The sequence below is a fragment of the Notolabrus celidotus genome, chromosome 10 (assembly GCF_009762535.1).
Source record: "Notolabrus celidotus isolate fNotCel1 chromosome 10, fNotCel1.pri, whole genome shotgun sequence".
In the NCBI taxonomy this organism is placed as follows: domain Eukaryota; kingdom Metazoa; phylum Chordata; class Actinopteri; order Labriformes; family Labridae; genus Notolabrus; species Notolabrus celidotus.
Genome location: NC_048281.1, coordinates 18,093,079 through 18,112,478, shown reverse-complemented (window position 1 = coordinate 18,112,478; position 19,400 = coordinate 18,093,079). Strand labels below are relative to the sequence as shown.

Here is a 19,400-nt window from a genome sequence, read left to right as displayed (position 1 = left end):
CCCAATCGATTCATTTTTGACATCTCTACCATACACCCATAGCTTTTCCACCCTGCTGGATCCACATTGCCACTGCCCTCCCCCCACTTACGCCTCTGTTACTACCTGACAGCAGATCAGAGGTGGAGCGACTCCTCCCCATGATTACACCTCTGTAGATGAAGTGTTACAGGGAAAAGAAAATTGCCCGTTCCGAGATGCATGTGTAAACAACAAGTTTCTGAAATATCAAGGCCTGAAAATCTTTCATTTATCAAGACAATCTTAGGAGTTTGTGTGTTAAAAGAGCGACACACTGCTAGTGTAAAAATGTGCATTTGAATCAAACAGTCTCTGCTCCTTTGTTCTGTTTAACCAAAGGTTCATATTTGTTGTTTCTGAGCCGGACACACGTGGAGTTAGTCATCCCAGAAGATTCTCATTTAAGACCAGCCACAGGCATTCATCCTCGTCCTGTGCAGTCGTTAAAACTTTGCTGGTTCTATAAATGTGTCTCTTACTTCCAGTGTGAGGAAATGACCGTCAGTGTGAGCAATCAGACACAGATTCCTGTTATTGCTTCTGGTTACTGAGCTGCTAACAAACACGTCTGGAGAGGTTGGTGACCTCACATTGATACACAAACACAGGCTGCTCAGATCAGCTGGAGTGCTGATCTGTTTGGAACCAGGGTGTGATCTGGGACAAAAAATCTTAATGATTTATTTACTTAAGTATCATGCTTACTGTAGGTCAAATTATTTATTTAATGGAGCAATTCAGCGCTGACGACCGAACTCCAGAGCCTTATTATGACAGTTTTACTGGGTGTGTATTACACTGAGTGGTAGTTTCAGCTTCTGACACACCCTGTGCATGCTGCCTGGCAAACATATTTTCTCTTCTAGAAAGCAATGACAGTTTAATAAGAGGATAACTGTGCCAGTTTATCGTGGTGAGGGAGCTGCTATGTGGCACAGAGTAGTGAGCAATGCTGGGAAGAGGGGAAAAAAATGGAAAAAGAGCATGAACATCTGTGGTTTCTTCTGACTGTGCAGCCATCTCACCCACTGTGTTACTAGCCTGAGTCCCTTAAATGGGATTTCAATGCAAACTTCTGGTACTTTTTTCATTAAACACAACTCCAATCTGAGCCCTGTCTGTCCAGATGCTAATGCTGTTCTTCTACCCTTTGTGTTGCAGGGGGCCCGTGTCTGGCTGAGACACAAAGAGCAGCTCCTCCCCTCCACCGTCAGCTCCTGTGATGAATCCTCCCTGGTCCTCACCGCCGACTATGGCGAGGTAAGAAGGCTTCTTTTTCTGCCGAACAGGCCTTACCCATGATTTTCTATCCCGTCGCGTATGTGAGGAGGTTAATTGTTTGTACATGTGTTTCGTGTCGGGGTCCAGCGGTGGGATCAACACCTTTTGTAAGAAAGTAAGAATGACAGGAATGGACTCCTTGTGTCAAGTCATTGGCCTGGGCTTATCTGTTTGGCAGAGCATGGTGGTCTTTGTGTCTGGAGGAAATCCTGTTTTAGAGAGAGAGAGAGAGAGAGAGAGAGAGAGAGAGAGAGAGTTAAAGGTTAAAAAATAGATCCCCACTAAAAGTCAGTAGGTCAAAAATGAGTTTTCAGTACCACTGTTATCTCAAGGAATGTCTGAACTGAAAGAACTCTGCAAGCGGTTCACAGGATCTTCCAAAAATGCCATTTGGTGTTATAATCAGGTCAAGGTCTGAGGAAGGAACAGGGCAGGGCAAAAAGACTGTCTGCAGGACCTCAACATCCAACATCACTTCCACAACTCGACCTACATCCTCACTCGTAGCTGCTCAGGGGATTTTCATACACAGATGTTCATCTACTGATACATGTTGATATTTAAAAGATATATTGTTTATGCTGCCATGTTGGGGCAGACACTGATAATGAATGGAACCGTATTTAACAAGATGGTTCATCAGCAAAACTTTGAAGTTTCTTTTGGCTTTTGGCGTTTGTTAATTGGGAACTAGAAAGACCAGAGGGGGATGAAACATTGATGCAAAGAGTGAGGATTACAATTGGACCTGGGGCACTGAGTTGTTGACTTTGCCTCTGTAATTTGGATGCATGCAGAAACAGGAAAGTTATAAGGCACCAAATTATAGTTTCACACATTGCTAAGGTTGTGTTTGTTACTGTTTTTTAAATTAAAAATTAAAAATTCACTAATTATTGTAGCTCTTTGGGTAAGGATTCTCGTTGTTACCATCATTCTAAAGGTTTGAACCAGATGCTGGATTATCCACAGAGGTCTTCTTCTCTTTTAAACAAATGGTCTTGTTAATAAATCAGTTTAAAAAAAAGACTAAACAGAGCAGTTTCAAGTTAAAAGTTTAAATCTGTCCAACATTCTGTGGTGGACACAGGATGCCCAGAAATGGCGCTGCCAGCTGAGCTACCACAAAAGTTGTTAAGTTTGAAAACATTTGATCCCTCTTTAACTAAAGACATTCACTTTTTTGTCAACTTCTCCAATGTAGGGATGTGTGTTTAGTCAACTAAACAATTAAAAGTTGCTACTTTCAACAGTCAGCACCATAACTAGTTGGTTAAACAAAATATTATGTATTAAATTGTAGGCATGGTCATATGTCGTCTAATGTGCAGCAGCCTTCACCAACCAATGCTGTAGCTCTGGTTAATGACTGCTGCCATAATGCTGTAATACTTTACCACCTCGGTGTAAACAAGCACAGATGACAGATGGCATCCAATAATGTGGTGTGGGTTGGTAGTATTTTGATCTAGTAAATGAAGATAAAGTTGTAATTAGGTTGTACACGTTAAATTGACATATAATCACTCAACCAGAGCAATGCAAACCATCACTGACCAGACTCTGTGATCCGGTTTTTGTCAGTGCTAGATTTTGACTGTTAGCTTAGCTGTGTTTTTTTATCTCTAGACACATCGAATAGTCTGAATTAAAATTTCGACTGTTCACACCAAAAGAAGTGGCATGTGATTTTGGGTGGTGGTGGAAATTAAAGGCCTTTAGCTATGATCAGTCAGTCAGTCATGCTTTATTTATATAGCATCTTTCATACAAATCAAATGCAACCCAAAGTGCTTTACAGCGATTGAAAAACAAGAAAAACGCAGAAATAAAACACTGGCAAGACATACTAGGGGAAAATGATAATAATAATAATAATAATAATAATAATAATAATAATAATAAAAATAAAAATAAAAATACAAGAAAATAAAATAGAGACTAATGCACACCAACAATAAAATATGTGTTAATTAAAATAAGTTAAAGCATCAAAATTAAGACTACGAAGGCTAAAGATATCAATAAAACTGAGTAGATAAATAAAATAAATCAATTAATGAATAAATACATAAAAATAAAATAAGGTAACGGTTAAAATTACTAAAATAATAAAGCAACATTTAAATCAATATTACAGTAAAAGGTAAGTAATAAAATTGTTAAACCCTACATAAAAGCCAGGCTGAATAAATAAATTTTTAGTTTACGTTTAAAAATCTCAATATGATGCTGCATAGTCTCCTTTTCATCAGGATGTTAATTTGCTTCAATCTCGTTCAGGTTGGTAGTGTAACACATTTCACTTGCAGTTTGCAGAGGTGGCCTGTTAATACCAGAGAGCTATAAAAGATGTGTGAGATGGAACATATGAACTCATCCCTTCCATGTGCCCGCATCCTGAGCATACTGGTTTGATGTTTCTCTGGTCAGCGGTGAGGATTCCTGCAGAGTGAGGAGTTGACCATGTGTGGTCGGAGGGGCAGGGATGACTCGTAATGATGGAATCACCATCTATCACAGCTAAGAAGGATTTACAGCTAGGTCGGAGTTTAAGAAAGGAATCAGACCCTGCTTTTTTTATTAATCATATTGGTGTGAATGGAGAAAACTGCAGGGTGTTGCTCCCCATTGCAATAACTTGCAACGCCTTGACTGGGATTTAAAAAAATAACATTTGGTTTACATTCCTGTGACTGTGGGCAGGATCATGATGTTGAACTGGCGCTGACCTGTCTCATATGATCTTCACATGTAAGCTCATCTGGTCATCAGGCCAGGCATATGGATGTCTCATCTGTGTCCAAATCATAAGACTGTTCAGCCAGAATGACAGGAATGTGGGATTGAGAAAGAGATCGTCTCCACCCTCGGGGTCGTTGCCTGACCTTATTTGATCCCCTTGCATTTCCTGATTCAGTCATATAATCTTTATTTAAACCTAGCTCCTAAAGTATGTTATTGTTGTGACGTGTGTGTGCCGTCACTCTGTCTGCCGTCCTCTGTATCCTAGTGTCTCTCAGCTCATGTGCTGTGTCAAAGGTGGTTTTAGTTAATGTATAGTGGCAGAATTTTCCCCTCAGGGCGGTTTGGATACACTATTATCCATTGCTTCAGCGCTCACACTGAGGTGCTGCTCTGTGCCAAAGTGCTCAGCTTGCAGACTCAAGACGCACGGCCTCAGCTGTAACGGGCTGACCTGGCTGCTGTCATATCAACCATCATATCAGCATCCATCACTGTCTCATCCCAGAACAACACAAACCTGTGTGAAAAAAAGGAAAAAGCAGACACACACAAGCTGAGAGCTGAATGTCTGATTAATTTGTGTGTGTGTGTGTGTGTATGTGTGTGTGTGTGTGTGTGTGTGTGTGTGTGTGTGTGTGTGTGTGTGTGTGTGTGTGTGTGTGTGTGTGTGTGCGTGCGTGCGTGCGTGCGTGCGTGCGTGCGTGCGTGCGTGCGTGCGTGCGTGTGTGTGTGTGTATTCTCTGTGGCCAGATGGCACCAGCTGGATTAACAGTGTGTGAGTTATTCCCCGAGGGACCAACATGTAAAGAAAGGCAGGAAGAGGCTCTGTCACCTGAATTAAATAGCTGCTGCTTGTGATGATGTCATCTTTCTCTCACTGAACATTATATTGATCTTGATCTGTTAGTATGAGGCCCACGAACCCTGTTATTCATCTATCATTTTACACATGTGGAATATAATATTACTGTATGTCGTGTTTGGAATCTCTTTTTATTTTGTACATTGTTTTATTTCATTTTCATTATTCATTGTCAGTATTTAAAGGGAAAGTTCCGATTTTTTTTTAATGTGAGGTTGTATGAGGTACTCGTCATCAGTAAGTGTATTACCTAAAGGAAATCCCTGGTGACTCATTCCAATTGTTGAGAAATCAAGTGGACAACCTGCACAGTTTGGGCAAGTAAACAGCACATGTTTAGCAATTTTTTTTCTCATTATCATTATTATTTCTTTTTTTTATTCATTAAATGTATTTATTTTTATTATTATGTCTCTCTTAAGACTTTTTGCCTTAATTTTGAAAAACACAGGAAGGTGTAGAGGGACAACAACATGCACAAAAAATCCTGCCTAGACCAAGGTATGATCAGTGCAACGAGGATTGTAGCCTCTGTACATGGGGCGCCTGCTAGTTCTAAGATAGCCTGGTCGCAATATAAATGTTGGTGTATTTTATGATATATAAATACATTTTTTAGTGATTTACTTTTTGTCAGAAAGCCACTTACTGGGGCGCTGGTGGCCTAGCGGTCTAAGCGCCCCTCATACAGAGGCTACAGTCCTCGTCGCAGGGGTCGCCGGTTCGATTCCCTGCCGGTCGACCATTTCCTGCATGTCTTTCCCTGCTCCTTACTCCCCAGATTTCCTGTCTCTCTTCAGCTGTACTATCTAATAAAGGCAAAAAGGCCATAAATATAGCTCTAAAAAAAAGAAAGCCACCTACTTTTAGGACGGATTTTTTACACCACACATCCTTGTTCCTCTCCTTGCATCCCACTGATCAGCTGTCTGGGTCTGTGATCTGAAAGAAACAAAACATATAACCAAACAAAAAAAACAAACAACAGGCTTTCTGGTGGCTAAGTAATGCGCTGAAAAATATCTTTCCTCTCTATAGCAGTTCATAGCTTAGCATCAGCCCAGTTTCCTCCTGTGGGTAATACATCTATTATTGATGAGCACCTCATACAACTCCACCCCAAAAAACAAACTATCCCCAAAATACAGTATATGTTGGCTGACACCCTGAAAAATACTTGTCATGTGATACTAAGCTGAGGATATGTATATGTATCTGTTGCTTAAACATAACAAGCAATTACATGACGCAAAAGTGAATCTACACCCCCATTGTCTTACATTTGATTCACCAAACTCTTAATATTTGGCAGATTTATTTACATGCATTAGCAATGACCCGTTCCCTTTTGGATTTCTCTTGGGGTATCTGCTGTCAACAAATTGTCTTTAGACTGAGTGAAACAGAAGAGACTCAACTCTAACAAAGTGTGGCCTCTGAAGTTGGCTTTAGCCTGCAGAGTTTGTGTCGGAGGTTTTAAATAGGTCATTGATGGCCCCTCAGTCTTTCTAGGTTATTGGTCAATGGAGTCATTATGTGACTCTCTATGTGAGCAATGTGCATTCATGAATGTTCTCATAGGAATAACATGTTCACACTGATGTTATTGAGAGCATCTCTGTTTTTTTTCAAACTGTTGTTTTTCTGATTTTGGTTTCTGAACTCCAAGTTTGGGAATGATCAGTGTAGATTTGGTTGGATTCTTGAGCAAAATTAATGTAAAAACCTATTTTTCTCTTTAATAAGCCTATCACCACATGACCCCCCGCTGCCCCCCCCCCCCCTCCATGTCTCCAGGGTCTGGGTGGGATCCGTTCTCAGCAGATGGATTCACTGTAAGAAAGAAAGAGTCAGACTCAGACAGAGAGAGAGGGTAAAAAAAAATCAAGAGGCTGAAACAGACAGTGATAAACAAGACAGTGTTTGTGTGCACAGGCCTGTGATTTTGTTTGTGCACATGTGTCATTTCTAAAGGCCTGAATATATCTGCCAGTGAGGGTCCACTGAGCCTCAGAGCTGCTCCGCCCTGATGTGTGAATATTCAGTGGAGTTGCTTGAACAAAGCAGCAGCAGCAGGGTGTGGTTTCACCCCGAGGAAACAAAAGGGGAGAGCGTCACAGCTGCAACAGAGTTCAACATGCAGAAGCTTCAGTCAGGAAAATTGCATTTTGTCTCAATTTGATGCATTTGTATTCAAGAGGGCAATTTGACTTTCAAAGTAAGTGACTGAAAACAACATTTTAACTAACCGGTTGTTAATCAGTATGAATAAGAAAGGATAATCGAGCTAGAACTTCCTAAATATTCAGAACAATATGTCAAATTTTATAGGAATTGACCAACTGACAGCCCAAAGAAATGTTCAGTTAAGACAAATTAAAAACTGATTATAATAGTACAGGAAAAATGGAAGAATAATGTAGAAAATAATAATAATAATAGTAAAGAAATAAAAAGAAGAAAAGTGAAAAAACTAACATTTTACTCATTCCTAATACAAATAACATGTCTTAAGGATAACATATGATAAATAGAATCAAGTTATCTTTCTGAATGCTTTTCTTTGACAGAACAGCAGACTGTGCACCATATTGCAGTCCTGTCAAGAGTACAAATCATGATTTTGGCAGTTTAAGTAGGAAAGGAAGGAAGAAATAAACCAAAGATAGAAACAAAGAAAGGATATACCAGTCAAAACTACCTGTTGTCCCCAGTCGTTTAAAGAAAAAACAAAATCAAAGACTCAATTAAATAAATAAATATATATATATATATAGTTTCAGGTGTCGCTTAAACGACGCCACTTCCAAAAGTGTTGGGCTGCTTTGTAAAATTTAAGTACAAATAGAAGTAAATGCAAAATGTTGACACTGCACTTTATTTGAAAATAGAGCAGAGACAACATGAAAAATGTTAAAACTGAGACATTTCAATATTTTTTGAAGATCATATGAGCATTTTAAATCTGATGGTGCAACACATTTCAACAAAGGAAATGTTTTCCCATTCTTACTTGTTGTAGGTTTTCAGCTACTCTACAGTTCGACCTCTTTTATCATATTTCAAGTTTTATGATGCACCTCAAAATTTTCTTTTGAGGTTTATTTTTTTGGCTTTTATACTTTTATTGAGAGATAGGACTGGAAAGAAATTGGAGGAGATGAAGCTATTTGTAATAGTTTTAAACTGTAAAGTAAGTCTTCCATAAACTTGCTGTAGAAAAACAGTGAAGCACTAGAAGCTGTGTAATGCATGAGTGCCTATAGCCCCTATAGTGTCAACACTTGGTTCCATTTGCACAGTATTGATTTGGATAAAGATCTTTGTTACATATTAATCCAGCACCACTGGTTGTATAAGTGGCATTAAATTACATCATTACGTCACTCAGATCATTAGTGGTGATGATGCAGCACCTCTATGTGCATTTCAGTGTCTGTGTGACATCCACTAACTGAAATCAGGAACCCAAATAAAACTTCACCTTCAAATCATGTTCAAGATCATTAGGTTGAATTGGTTTTGTTTGTTTGTTTTGATTTTGAGTTTCAGAGCACTAGGCTGTGAGGTCATTTGTTTATTGGAAGTTGGAAATCAATAACGGCAGACAGACACGCACAGTGTTACATCACTGTGAGGTCTGACGGGGAGAGCACTGGAGAGTTGTAATCTTTTGCTGGTAACACTATTAATGTTTTTACAGCTCCTGTAGGAACAATGCTCTGTTTGTCTAATTGTTATATTGGACAGAACATTATTGCGTCTTCTAAGGATTGAAATGAGGGAAGTAAAGAACATTAACCATTGTCTCAAACTTTATGCACTTGTTATCCATCTAAGTTTTCTCATGTTTCGTCAGTAGATTGTTGGGAAATGAATTTGTTAAGACAAACAGATATTAATGCGGAGTGCTGTGACTGTGATATCAGACCTCAGTGGTTTATCTCACAGGAATGAAATAAACAATAGAAGAAGACCACAGAGGGGAAAAACAGAGGAATGTTAAACCTCTTTGGAAACTCCAGCTCAGATTTCTCGGAGCATCTCTGATGTTTTTTCAGCATGAAACACCCTGAGGCTCCCTGTGAAATCTGAGCAGAGAATTATCCATAGAAGATCAAAATCAAAGGTCAACTCATACGAAGAGACAGACTAACAACACACATTCACACAAATGAGAATATGGAGAGACAATTCCTCTCTTGTGTTGTGTTTTGGTCAGAGTGAATTCAAGTACAGAGCTTCAGTGTGTGTTTGACTGAAGCCGCTATATTTGTTTTCCTGCTGTGAAACTTGAGGTGCGTACTGAAATTGAGAGTGCAACATGGAGCTGTCATTGTTAACCCGTATTAGCTTTGCACCAAGCCACCTCAGAGTAACTTTGAACTTGTGCAGAGGAATGTAAAGAATGCTGACAGAATATGAAGATTTTTCTATAATATCTTTGGTGTGTGTGATCGAGTGTTGGACACAATTTCTCTCCAGTGAATTCAGACCTGAGAGGCGGGTACTTATTTCTTATTTCTGCACATATTTTCATATTAAATGGAAAAAGATGGTTTAAGATGCTTGCAATAATTTTCTTTTCATTTTAAAAAATAGGAAAGAAAATATGAAAAACAAGTAAGTATTACCACATTCATTACCATGTACATAACAAATGCTGACAGCTTCATACCATAGACCGTATAAATAATGGACGTAGTATCCGTGATGTCACCCATCTGTTCCTGAATGCTGTTTTGAAGCCAGGCAGCGGCGGCAGCCATATCGGTAATGCGCAACTCAACCAGGCATAGTGTGACGTAAAGAGGTGGAGTTTGAGCCTCCTAGCCAACAGCTATGTGTTCCCGACTGTCAGTCAAATCAGTCATGTCCTTATTTGGGAAAAAAACTGGTAATCTTAATATCTTCTGAACCGTTGTGTTATAGAGAAATTCACCCCCCGTACAGTGTGTGCCGATAGAGATATTAGTAGAGGCAAGCTGTTTTTTGAACCAGGCTGTAAGCATGTTTATTAATGCTGTAAAGATCGTCTTTTTTGAATTGGTGTCTACGTGGTTTCCGGTGTTTCTGCAGCCAGCCTCAAGCGGATTCTCGATGAACTGCAGTTTATAACACTTCCGCATGGGCTTCATAGTTTGAGACTGGAGGTTGCCGCTTGATTCATACTGATTCTTGTGTATCTTCTAAAACAACACTTTATTTATTTTGAATAAAGACACAACACATTTTAAAATGGTGAATTAATAAAAAGTTGAACCCATTTCGTAACAAATTAAAACTCACTCATTACAATACAGCCTAGGGTTTTAGCTACTGCAGCCTCTTGTCTGCCTGCTACGTCACTAGCTTACAGTGGTTAATGTTGGCAAATTTAGTAGCCATTAGATGATCATGTCTGTACTCTGACTATTCTTTACATGTCCCACTGTTTACAGAATGGGAAGAAAAAAACGATTTAGAGTTGTTTTTGCTAAAAACATGACGAAGAGAAATGTCTGATATTTATCTGATACTTCAGTTTGATACTTAGCCATAAATACGTCTAGCTTGTATCCCAGTCAATACACTGTTTTGAGATAAAAAATTGTTAGATACACTAAAATCTACTTGCTGTTCTTTCCCCCAAAAAAGGGTCCTAGACAGCAATAATGATTAATAATAAAGCTGTCTCTAGTAACTTTTAGAGCAGCAAAGAACAGTGCACTGCTAGCTGTGAGTATAAGTCACACTTAGCTACATGTCACAAATCAGTGTTTTCCCTCCAAACTGTTCAAGGTTTATTGTTTTAGTTGAAGATGAGAAGAGTTCATTTGCCAAAACAGATAACTTAGTTTTTATAAATGTTCAAAAAAAATATATCTTTTTGATATAGATTCTAATAAAGTTACATTTTGAAGATATATCTGATTAGTAAAGTAATATTGACTTCGTAAAAGCCAGCCAACCTCAGTTGATTGATCATACCAAAAGCTAGTATTAGAAAAAGTATGTTTTTTGAAACATTTTTTAAATTTTTCAAAAGTGATTTAACTGTTTTTGCAAATGAACTCTTAGAAAGCAATATTATAAAAATAAAGGAAATTATAAACAACACATTTCTATAGCCCTTTTTGTGAGAAACACACAAAGGTGTGTAGGTCGTTTTTCACAAATGTTTTGCCAGTATACTGAGACATTAATGAAGGCATATATTATATTATATTATATTATATTATATTATATTATATTATATTATATTATATTACATTACATTACATTATATTAGAATGAAGTATTAACAATGGTTTTTGAACATCTTTAAATAGAGAAAAAGATGTTGTGATGACACTATGGGCAGTGATACACCCGAGCCCAGCTGTTTGTAATTACATTAATCACACTAAGTGTATGATGTCATTGAATTTGAAATGATAACACGATGAAGGCTGTAAAACAACTACAAAGCTTGTTAAATATATTGGTCAGTAAGGCCCTGTTTGGTGAATCAGGGCCAATTTCCCTGAGAGGAGAGGGTGGAGTTAAAGCTAAATGTTAAAGGGACATCTGGATGTAAATCTACCAGCTTCTGCTCTATGAATGACATCACTGCAAGTGCTGCTTACCCCCAAGGTGAAAGGGTGAAGCTTTTCTAAACCTTTAGTACCACAACAGCATGTAGCAATGCACTGATGACTGCACTGCTATTGTGCTGCTTTCTAAGCATACACCCATTCACTAACAGCCAACATGGCTGCCAGACAAGAGTCAGTTTAGCATAGTGACAAGGCTTTGTACCCACACTCTTATACAGGGTTTCTTCACTCACTGTAATGCCAAAAGCGGAAAGGATGACATACACACATATATCATTGCAATGATTTATAAATACAGTCTGACTTACAGCAGTTGTATCTCCTTTGTAGCTTTTTTATTTTATGTTGTGAAGGATGAGACACAGATGCCCTCTAAAGTAAATGTTGGTCTCTGCAGTTACAGAGCTTTAACTTAAGGACCTGTCTGTTGGGTACAAATGCATAAAAATAGAAGTTTGCATGTTACATACATACAAGTTTCACCAGTGTATTTTAGCATCTTTCAACTTGTTGTTTTGGTTTTACAGCACACAACTTTACTTTTTGATTTAGTCCCAGTGCCCTGAAACCTTTTTTAATTTGCATTAAACAGATGTTTTTCTAACCCACTAGAAGCTTGTTTATTTCAAGTTCCAGACAGCAGACAGGCACAGTTTGCAGCTAGCTTGTGAACATGGTGTAGCATTTTGTGGCAAAAATGTCAGATATTCCCTACGAGGAAAGTAAATATTCAACTTAATTGGTTAGAAAAGAACACTAACGAGGTCAGCATTGCTTGTTTTTACCTTGAATGTTTTTTTTTTAGTCAGTGAGATTACAGCTGAGCTTGTTAAAATGTTACAATGTTACAGTTTCATTTAGCAGACACTTAATACAATACAATTTAATAGTAAATACAACACGAGCAAGGATCTAGACAGGAGGAAACAACACAGTGCCACTGACTGCTTCATTAACCCTTCTGTTATGTTAGCTTCTCTGGAACAGCAATAATGTTCCTGGGTTAATTTGACCCGGGGCATATTCAATTTTCATAACCATTTAAATCAAGATTTGGTCCATTGGTGTTCTTTAATTCTCACAGATCATGGTTCAATGAGGATAACTCACTCATTTTCATTAAAATTAATGTTAAAACTTTTTTTTAATGTACATTGGAAAGCCCTAAATATAAATACAATAGTTTTACATGACATAGATTTTTGTTTATTTTATTTTAAATTTTGAATTTTTGAATTTTTTATGAAGTGATGTTGATAAATTAACACGACACCTCTTCTGTCACATGCTGCCCAGATTTTTATGCTGCATTTAGCTGGCTTGGAAGGTATATATTGCCTAAAATAGACTTTAAAAAGGGTCAATTTGACCCGCAACATAACAGGAGGGTTAACTGTGACGTTATCATGGCATTCAGTTTCCTCCAAAATACAAAATACAGCTTTAATTGTGATATTTTACATGAAGCACTTTATTCACAACATTAAATATTCAGTGGTATCTTTGTAGATTCAACCTCCAACCTTCAACTGAACTCAATCCTTAGCTTTATTTGTCCTGACTCAGCAGTATTGGAGAAAAACCAGCGTCTGCTCCCAGCTGGGACACATTTGAATACTGCAGTATAACCAGCAGTAATGCACTGGGATACCGCAACCCCTTCTCCTCGCCATGATGTATCGATCTTGAACACAGCTTCCCATCAAGTAACCAACATAGTTGTAGTCTGTCTGCTCTCTTGTTTCATGTCTCTTCCATTAGAGTTGTGATAGACAGAAAGTCTGCCTGACTGTCTGTGGGTTTGTGAGACCGTGTCAGTGCTACTATAGAAGCAGATTCATCCTTCCTTCCTTATTTCTTTCTCCTTCCCTTCCCCTTTTTCGGGTTCAATTAAAGTATTACTATAAAAAAGCACCTTGAATGCCATAATAACACCGTGGTTACTATGTTTGTCACACACTGATAAAGAAAGTGAACATTTCAAGGAGACATGTTGAGGCATGAGTAAGCTGGTATTACCTTCCTCTTGGTATTGGTACAGTATCACTGCCTTACCTCCCTGGTATTTCAGCAGCAGGGACACATCAGGGACTCAATCTGTGAATGTAAATTCAATTATTACGGTTTCATCGCTTGGTTTGGCTTGCCATCCACGCTGGTGGTGCACCAGCATTTTGATTCAGATCTGTGTAAACTTGTCCCCCAGGGTTAGGGAGGTGCTTTTCCCTGTGTTAACTTTGTTTAAGGAATCTATTTTTGCAAAGAGTAGCAGAGGCCTCTGGTTCTCTGATCCCTTGCCAGCATGAATCAAGTGTTTAATGATCAGTTGGTCAATTGTAAACAATTCACTATTAATTAATTGAATGAGAAGGCTGCACGGTGGTGTCGTGGCTAGCATAGTCGCATTGCAGCAAAAAGGTTCTTGGTTTGAGTCTCGGCCTCGGGGTCCTTCGTGGCGTTTGCATGTTTTCCCTTTTCATTCATGGGTTCTCTTCGGGCACAGTTGCTTTCCTCCACAGTTCAAACACATGCTTGTTAGCTTAATTGGTATCTCTACGTTGAAATGCCTGTTGATGTGCATGTGAGTGTGACTGGTTGTTTATTTCTATGCATCAGCCCTTTGATAGGCTGGGGACTAGTCCAGGGTGTATCTTGCCCCTCGCTAGATGAAAGCTTACAATGCCTCCAGGCCGGCGCACAACCCCACACCACAAATGAGATAAGCGGTACAGATGATGAATGGATGGATATTTAATGAGAGTGGCTGCTGTTTAAGTTATTGTTTACTAATGACATTGATTATATGATTGAAAGCCAGGTCTCCAGCTTGATAAATCAATTAATCATCCAATCAAAATGCCAAACATTAACTGTTTCCAACACTCAAATATGTCTCTGCTTTCTGGCTTTGCAGGCTGCTGGCTCAGATAACATTTTTCAACTCAAACACTGATACACAGGATTGTGAAATCTAACGTTCATGTGGGTTTTGTGTTCCAGGTGATCTACCTACAGAGAGCAGAGCTGAACAGGGAGATGGTGTACCCGATGCACCCCAGCAGCATCCAAGGCGTCGAGGACATGTCCACGCTGGCAGAGCTTCATGAAGCCGCCATCATGCACAACCTTTTCATGCGCTATCAGAAAGACAACATCTATGTAAGGCACCACATGATCATCATCTTTGAGCACATTCACCATGAGACACCATGATGTATCAAGAATCTGTGTTATTGGCGGATGTATTTTACATGTTCCTGTAGTAGTGGGATAAAAAGATGTCAGGACTGAAATTTTAAAATATAAATAATCAGAAATTGTTGAAAACCAAAACAGGAAGTGTGAGTTTTTTTGGTGTTACTTGTTTTTGTACTGCCGCATTCTTTCTCTCTGATGCATTTCTAAGCTTCAAAGCAAATTAGAACAAGCACACACACAGATCTTAGGGTTTTTCAGGGGGCAATATAGGGCATGAACACTTCAAAAACAAACAAGTCCTGGAATACCCTTAAGAGTATTTGTGGCCAGATTTTCCTTTGAGAAAGCAAGACTCAAATATGTTTGTTTGACCCTGTCTCACTCTCAGGATTATTTCCACCGTAGGTCACGGAGGTCTTCTTTGAAAAACTCACTGAGCTTTATAGAGTAATCTTTTCCCGAAGACTCAAGGTAAAATCCTGTCTTCTAATCTCAGCCAAGAAGATTCAGTGCGTCTGTCTACATGGCATCAGAGAAAGAGATATCATAGTGGAATCATGACCCATAAACATACTTTAGCGAGGCACTTTTTCCCAAAGCGCATTATCCGGGCAGGAGCTGCAGATCTTAAAATATTACCAGCCTCAGAGCAAACTAGGCCGTATGCAGGAGTTTAAGAGTATCACTGACTGCAGGTAGTGGGTCAGAGGAAGGATATGGGAAAGCGGGGGAATCTGCTGAACTTCTTAAGAAATATTACGCAAGAAGTGATGTTTTCTGGCAAGATTTAGAAACTGCAAATTCCAGTCGAAGCATTTTTCTGTCATTATGTGTTTTCTGTTGTATCTCACTGATAATCTTTGTCATTCTCTTTTTTCTTTTATCCCCTTTTCCTTCTTTGTGTTTCTGTATGCTTTTTCACTTCCCTCAGACCAACATAGGTTCGATCCTAGCAGCAGTAAACCCCTATAAACAGATATCAGGCCTGTATGATGCCACTGCAGTCGACCTCTACAGCAAACACCAGATGGGGGAGCTGCCTCCTCACATTTTTGCCGTGGCCAATGAGTGTTACCGCTGCCTGTGGAAGAGACACGACAGCCAGTGTGTCCTCATCAGGTGAGGAACTTCATCTTTAACAAACATATAGCTTTGAAACTCCACATAGATGGATAAAATGAACGGAGTTTAACATGTCTGCTTAATGCTTCTACTGCTGTCTTTGTCTCCAGTGGGGAGAGTGGTGCAGGGAAGACAGAGAGCACCAAGCTGCTGCTGAAGTTTCTCTCAGTAATGAGTCAAAACTCAACGGGCACCCCTCTGTCAGAGAGAACTACCCGGGTGGAGCAGGCTCTCGTCCAGAGCAGGTACTGTTTTCATTAACAGATGGTTGGTTCATTATTCTAATGAATCATAACCTTTATGCACACTAAGAGAACATGTGTTGTTAGCTTGTCTTTCATTTTGATCATAATGTATTTAATTTTACATGCTAAGCTTATACAAAGGTTTAAGTGTGTGTAGCATGAAGAGTGTGTTGTTTATAATGCACATTGATACTTAAATAAATAATTAAACATAAGAGTTTTCACCAAAGCTGCACAACACTTGATCTTAAAATATGAAATAAACTGCTGAACAGACATGGGACATGTTTAGGCTTCGACAGTAAAGGTTTGACCTGGACGTTTTTCTGCCCTCTTTTGCCTCCAGTCCCATCATGGAAGCCTTTGGGAATGCTAAAACCGTGTACAACAACAACTCAAGCCGCTTTGGAAAGTTTATCCAGCTCCACTTTTCCCAGAACGGAAACATCCAGGGAGGCTGCATCATTGACTGTATCCTTCAACAGTTCATAAATACACTTTGTAGTGAAATCAGAAAATCATAATTACTGGCTCAGAGCTACTGTGTGTATTTTCCGGTTGTTTCCTTGACTCTGAATCCTCAGATTTGCTAGAAAAGGTGAGTTTGTGTTGAAGCACTCAGTGTCAACAACAGGGGTCACCAGGAAGTTTATTATTTAATCAATATTTGGATGCATAGTCATGGGAGATTCATTTTACTTGGTTCAAAACTTCTATCCATTTTCTCTCTCCAAGAACCGTGTGGTTCGACAGAACCCTGGAGAAAGGAACTACCACATCTTCTACTCTTTGTTAGCAGGAGCAGACAAGGATCACCAAGGTTGGTTTTTGCAGAGTTTCGAAGAACACTCAAACACACCTGTCACACATGTTGTTTGTGCACACATGAAGGTTTCTTTTTCAGACGGCTTTGATAGAAACATAGTTATTGTTTAACAATTTTATTACTTACCTTTTACTGTAATATTGATTTTAATGTTGCTTTATTATTTTAGTAATTTTACCCATTATCTTATTCTTTTTTTATTTATTTATTTTATTTATCTACTCAGTTTTATTGATATTTTTAGCCTTAGTTTTATTTTCAACTCTTATCCTTACCTTTTTAAAATCTATTTATTTTAACTATTTGTATTCTTAATTTTGATGCTTTAACTTATTTGAATTACACATATTTTATTTTTGGTGTGCATTAGTCTTTATTTTATTTTATGTTATTTTAATATTATTTTTTATTATTATTATTTTATTTTTATTATTATTTTCCCCTAATACGTCTTGCCATTGTTTTATTTCTGCTTCTTTCTTGTTTTTCAGTCGCTGTATAGCACTTTGGGTTGCATTTGATTTATATGAAAGGTCCTATACAAATAAAGCCTGATTGATTGATTGATTGATTGATTGATTGATTGATTGATTGATTGATTGATTGATTGATTGATTGATTGATTGATTGATTGATTGATTGATTGATTGATTGATTGATTGGGCAGGAACCAATGGACCTTTTTTTCTGGTACTTTTTGCAGCTTATAATCAGTATCCAGTAATTCAGTTTTTCAGTAATTTTCTCTACCTGTAATCACTAGTTTTAAGTCTGTATAATGTCAAAAGGTTTGTGCTCTGTATGCAACAAAGTAAGAAGCATGATATGTAGGATAAATCTGAAACACTCAGCCATCTACAGCTGTATTTCTGACACAGTTGGGCCTAGAGGAATTAAGTGTTATATTAAGAGTGAGTTTTCCTCATGTGTGTTGCAGATATGTACCTTCTGTCCGAGGATCCCGAGTCATATCACTACCTGAGCCAGTCAGGCTGTGTGCAGGACAGCAGTCTGGATGACAAGCAGCTCTTCGACAGTGTGATGGTAAGATGATCATTTTAGTGTAAGTGGTTTGTTGTACCTCCAGAGGGCGCTGTTACCATTTAGCATGATGAAAAACCACCTAATCAGAGAGACACTTCACTTCTGGGAAACTTAACCCTTACATCAACTGCAGTCATATCTTAATGAGTCTCCTGTGTTTGCTTATCTTCTAAGTGACATGTTGTCTAACGTTGTCCCTGTTGTGTTGCAGGAGGCTCTGAAAGTGATGGAATTCACCGAGGAGGAGATCAGAGATGTGTTTAAGCTGCTCTCTGCTGTCCTCCAGATGGGCAACATTGAGTTTATGACTGCAGGTGGAGCTCAGATTACTTCCAAAGGAGGTAAGAGAGGAACAAATTGAATGATATCTAGCAGATAGAATATACAGTGGGTTAGATAGATCCTGATAAAGGTGTTATGCACATCCTCAATCTATTATGCAGTGTTGAAAGTTTAAAAGAAACAAGGTTGGCCAAAATATCATATCCCGGGAGGGTTTTCTATCTGCAGTTTTGGACTTTTTTTTTCTAAGAGATTTTGTAAGTGTCATTTCACCACCTAATCCTAGTTTTTGTCAGCATACAGGAGATCACATGAACACCACATAAAATGAGAAATTTGTTAGTAGGCAAGCACAAAACTCGGCAACATTTAAACTTTCATATTTGCTGATTTTTAACTTCCCTCCTTCCCAACATTAAATTAACAAGATTTTAAACCATGCTTGGGTTACAATAGAGAAATGATTTTGAATGTCTGTGATGATTCTCAGTCATACAGGTTATGGTGATTTAAAGCTTGATCCAAAAAGGAAACTGGACTAATATGAAGTTCTTGATGACGTTTCACCTCTCGTCCACCAGTCAGTTCACAACTGAAGAAGTCTTTCAACGAGAGGTGAAACATCTTTAAAATCTTTAGCCAAGTCCAGTTGCCTTTTTGGCTCAAGGAAGAAAGTATTTACAGAAAACATTCGACTTTTTTTCAGTCACAAGCACACAGTTCCAACCCCAAAATATTTTCTTCTTGAAGAGGCAATCAAACTTCTTAATCTAGTAATTTCTAAAAGGCGAACTAAACCTAACAACAATCTCAGAGAAGCATATGTTTGATTAAATGTTACTAAAGGAATAGTAAAGCTCTGAAACAAGCAGGTACAAGTTGTATGAGATATGCATCAAAACATTTAGTCAATCTTTCATGCAGTTTTTAATGGGAACCAGTTTGGTTACAGTGGTAAAGCCAGTTCCAGTTTAAGTCACCAGTAATTCTTCCTGTCGGTTATTGTAGATTCTCTAAAGCAGGTAAGCAGCCAAACACTAATTCTGATCCACTGTGCAGCACTATTTCTCATACCTCTGAGTTTTGATTGACATTACAGCAGCAGACAGAACTCTGAACAGGCTGTAACATGAGCTTGAGGCTCCTTTGTTCACTGTGTCTGACCTCTTTTCCAAAGAACCAGTGAACTACAG

The 19,400-nt window shown here is 38.5% G+C and overlaps 1 protein-coding gene across 1 annotated transcript in view; it reads left to right on the top strand.

The window, feature by feature from the left end:
* The window catches only part of myo10l3 (myosin X, like 3), a 68,532-nt gene that overhangs the window by 16,483 nt on the left and 32,649 nt on the right, over nt 1-19,400 (top strand). Inside the window, exons 2-10 of the mRNA XM_034693108.1 lie at nt 1,183-1,281; nt 14,491-14,649; nt 15,620-15,807; nt 15,921-16,055; nt 16,402-16,526; nt 16,640-16,653; nt 16,791-16,875; nt 17,819-17,925; nt 18,137-18,266. Coding sequence (XP_034548999.1) covers nt 1,183-1,281; nt 14,491-14,649; nt 15,620-15,807; nt 15,921-16,055; nt 16,402-16,526; nt 16,640-16,653; nt 16,791-16,875; nt 17,819-17,925; nt 18,137-18,266 — 1,042 coding nt within the window. The remainder of the gene's footprint in view (nt 1-1,182; nt 1,282-14,490; nt 14,650-15,619; nt 15,808-15,920; nt 16,056-16,401; nt 16,527-16,639; nt 16,654-16,790; nt 16,876-17,818; nt 17,926-18,136; nt 18,267-19,400) is intronic.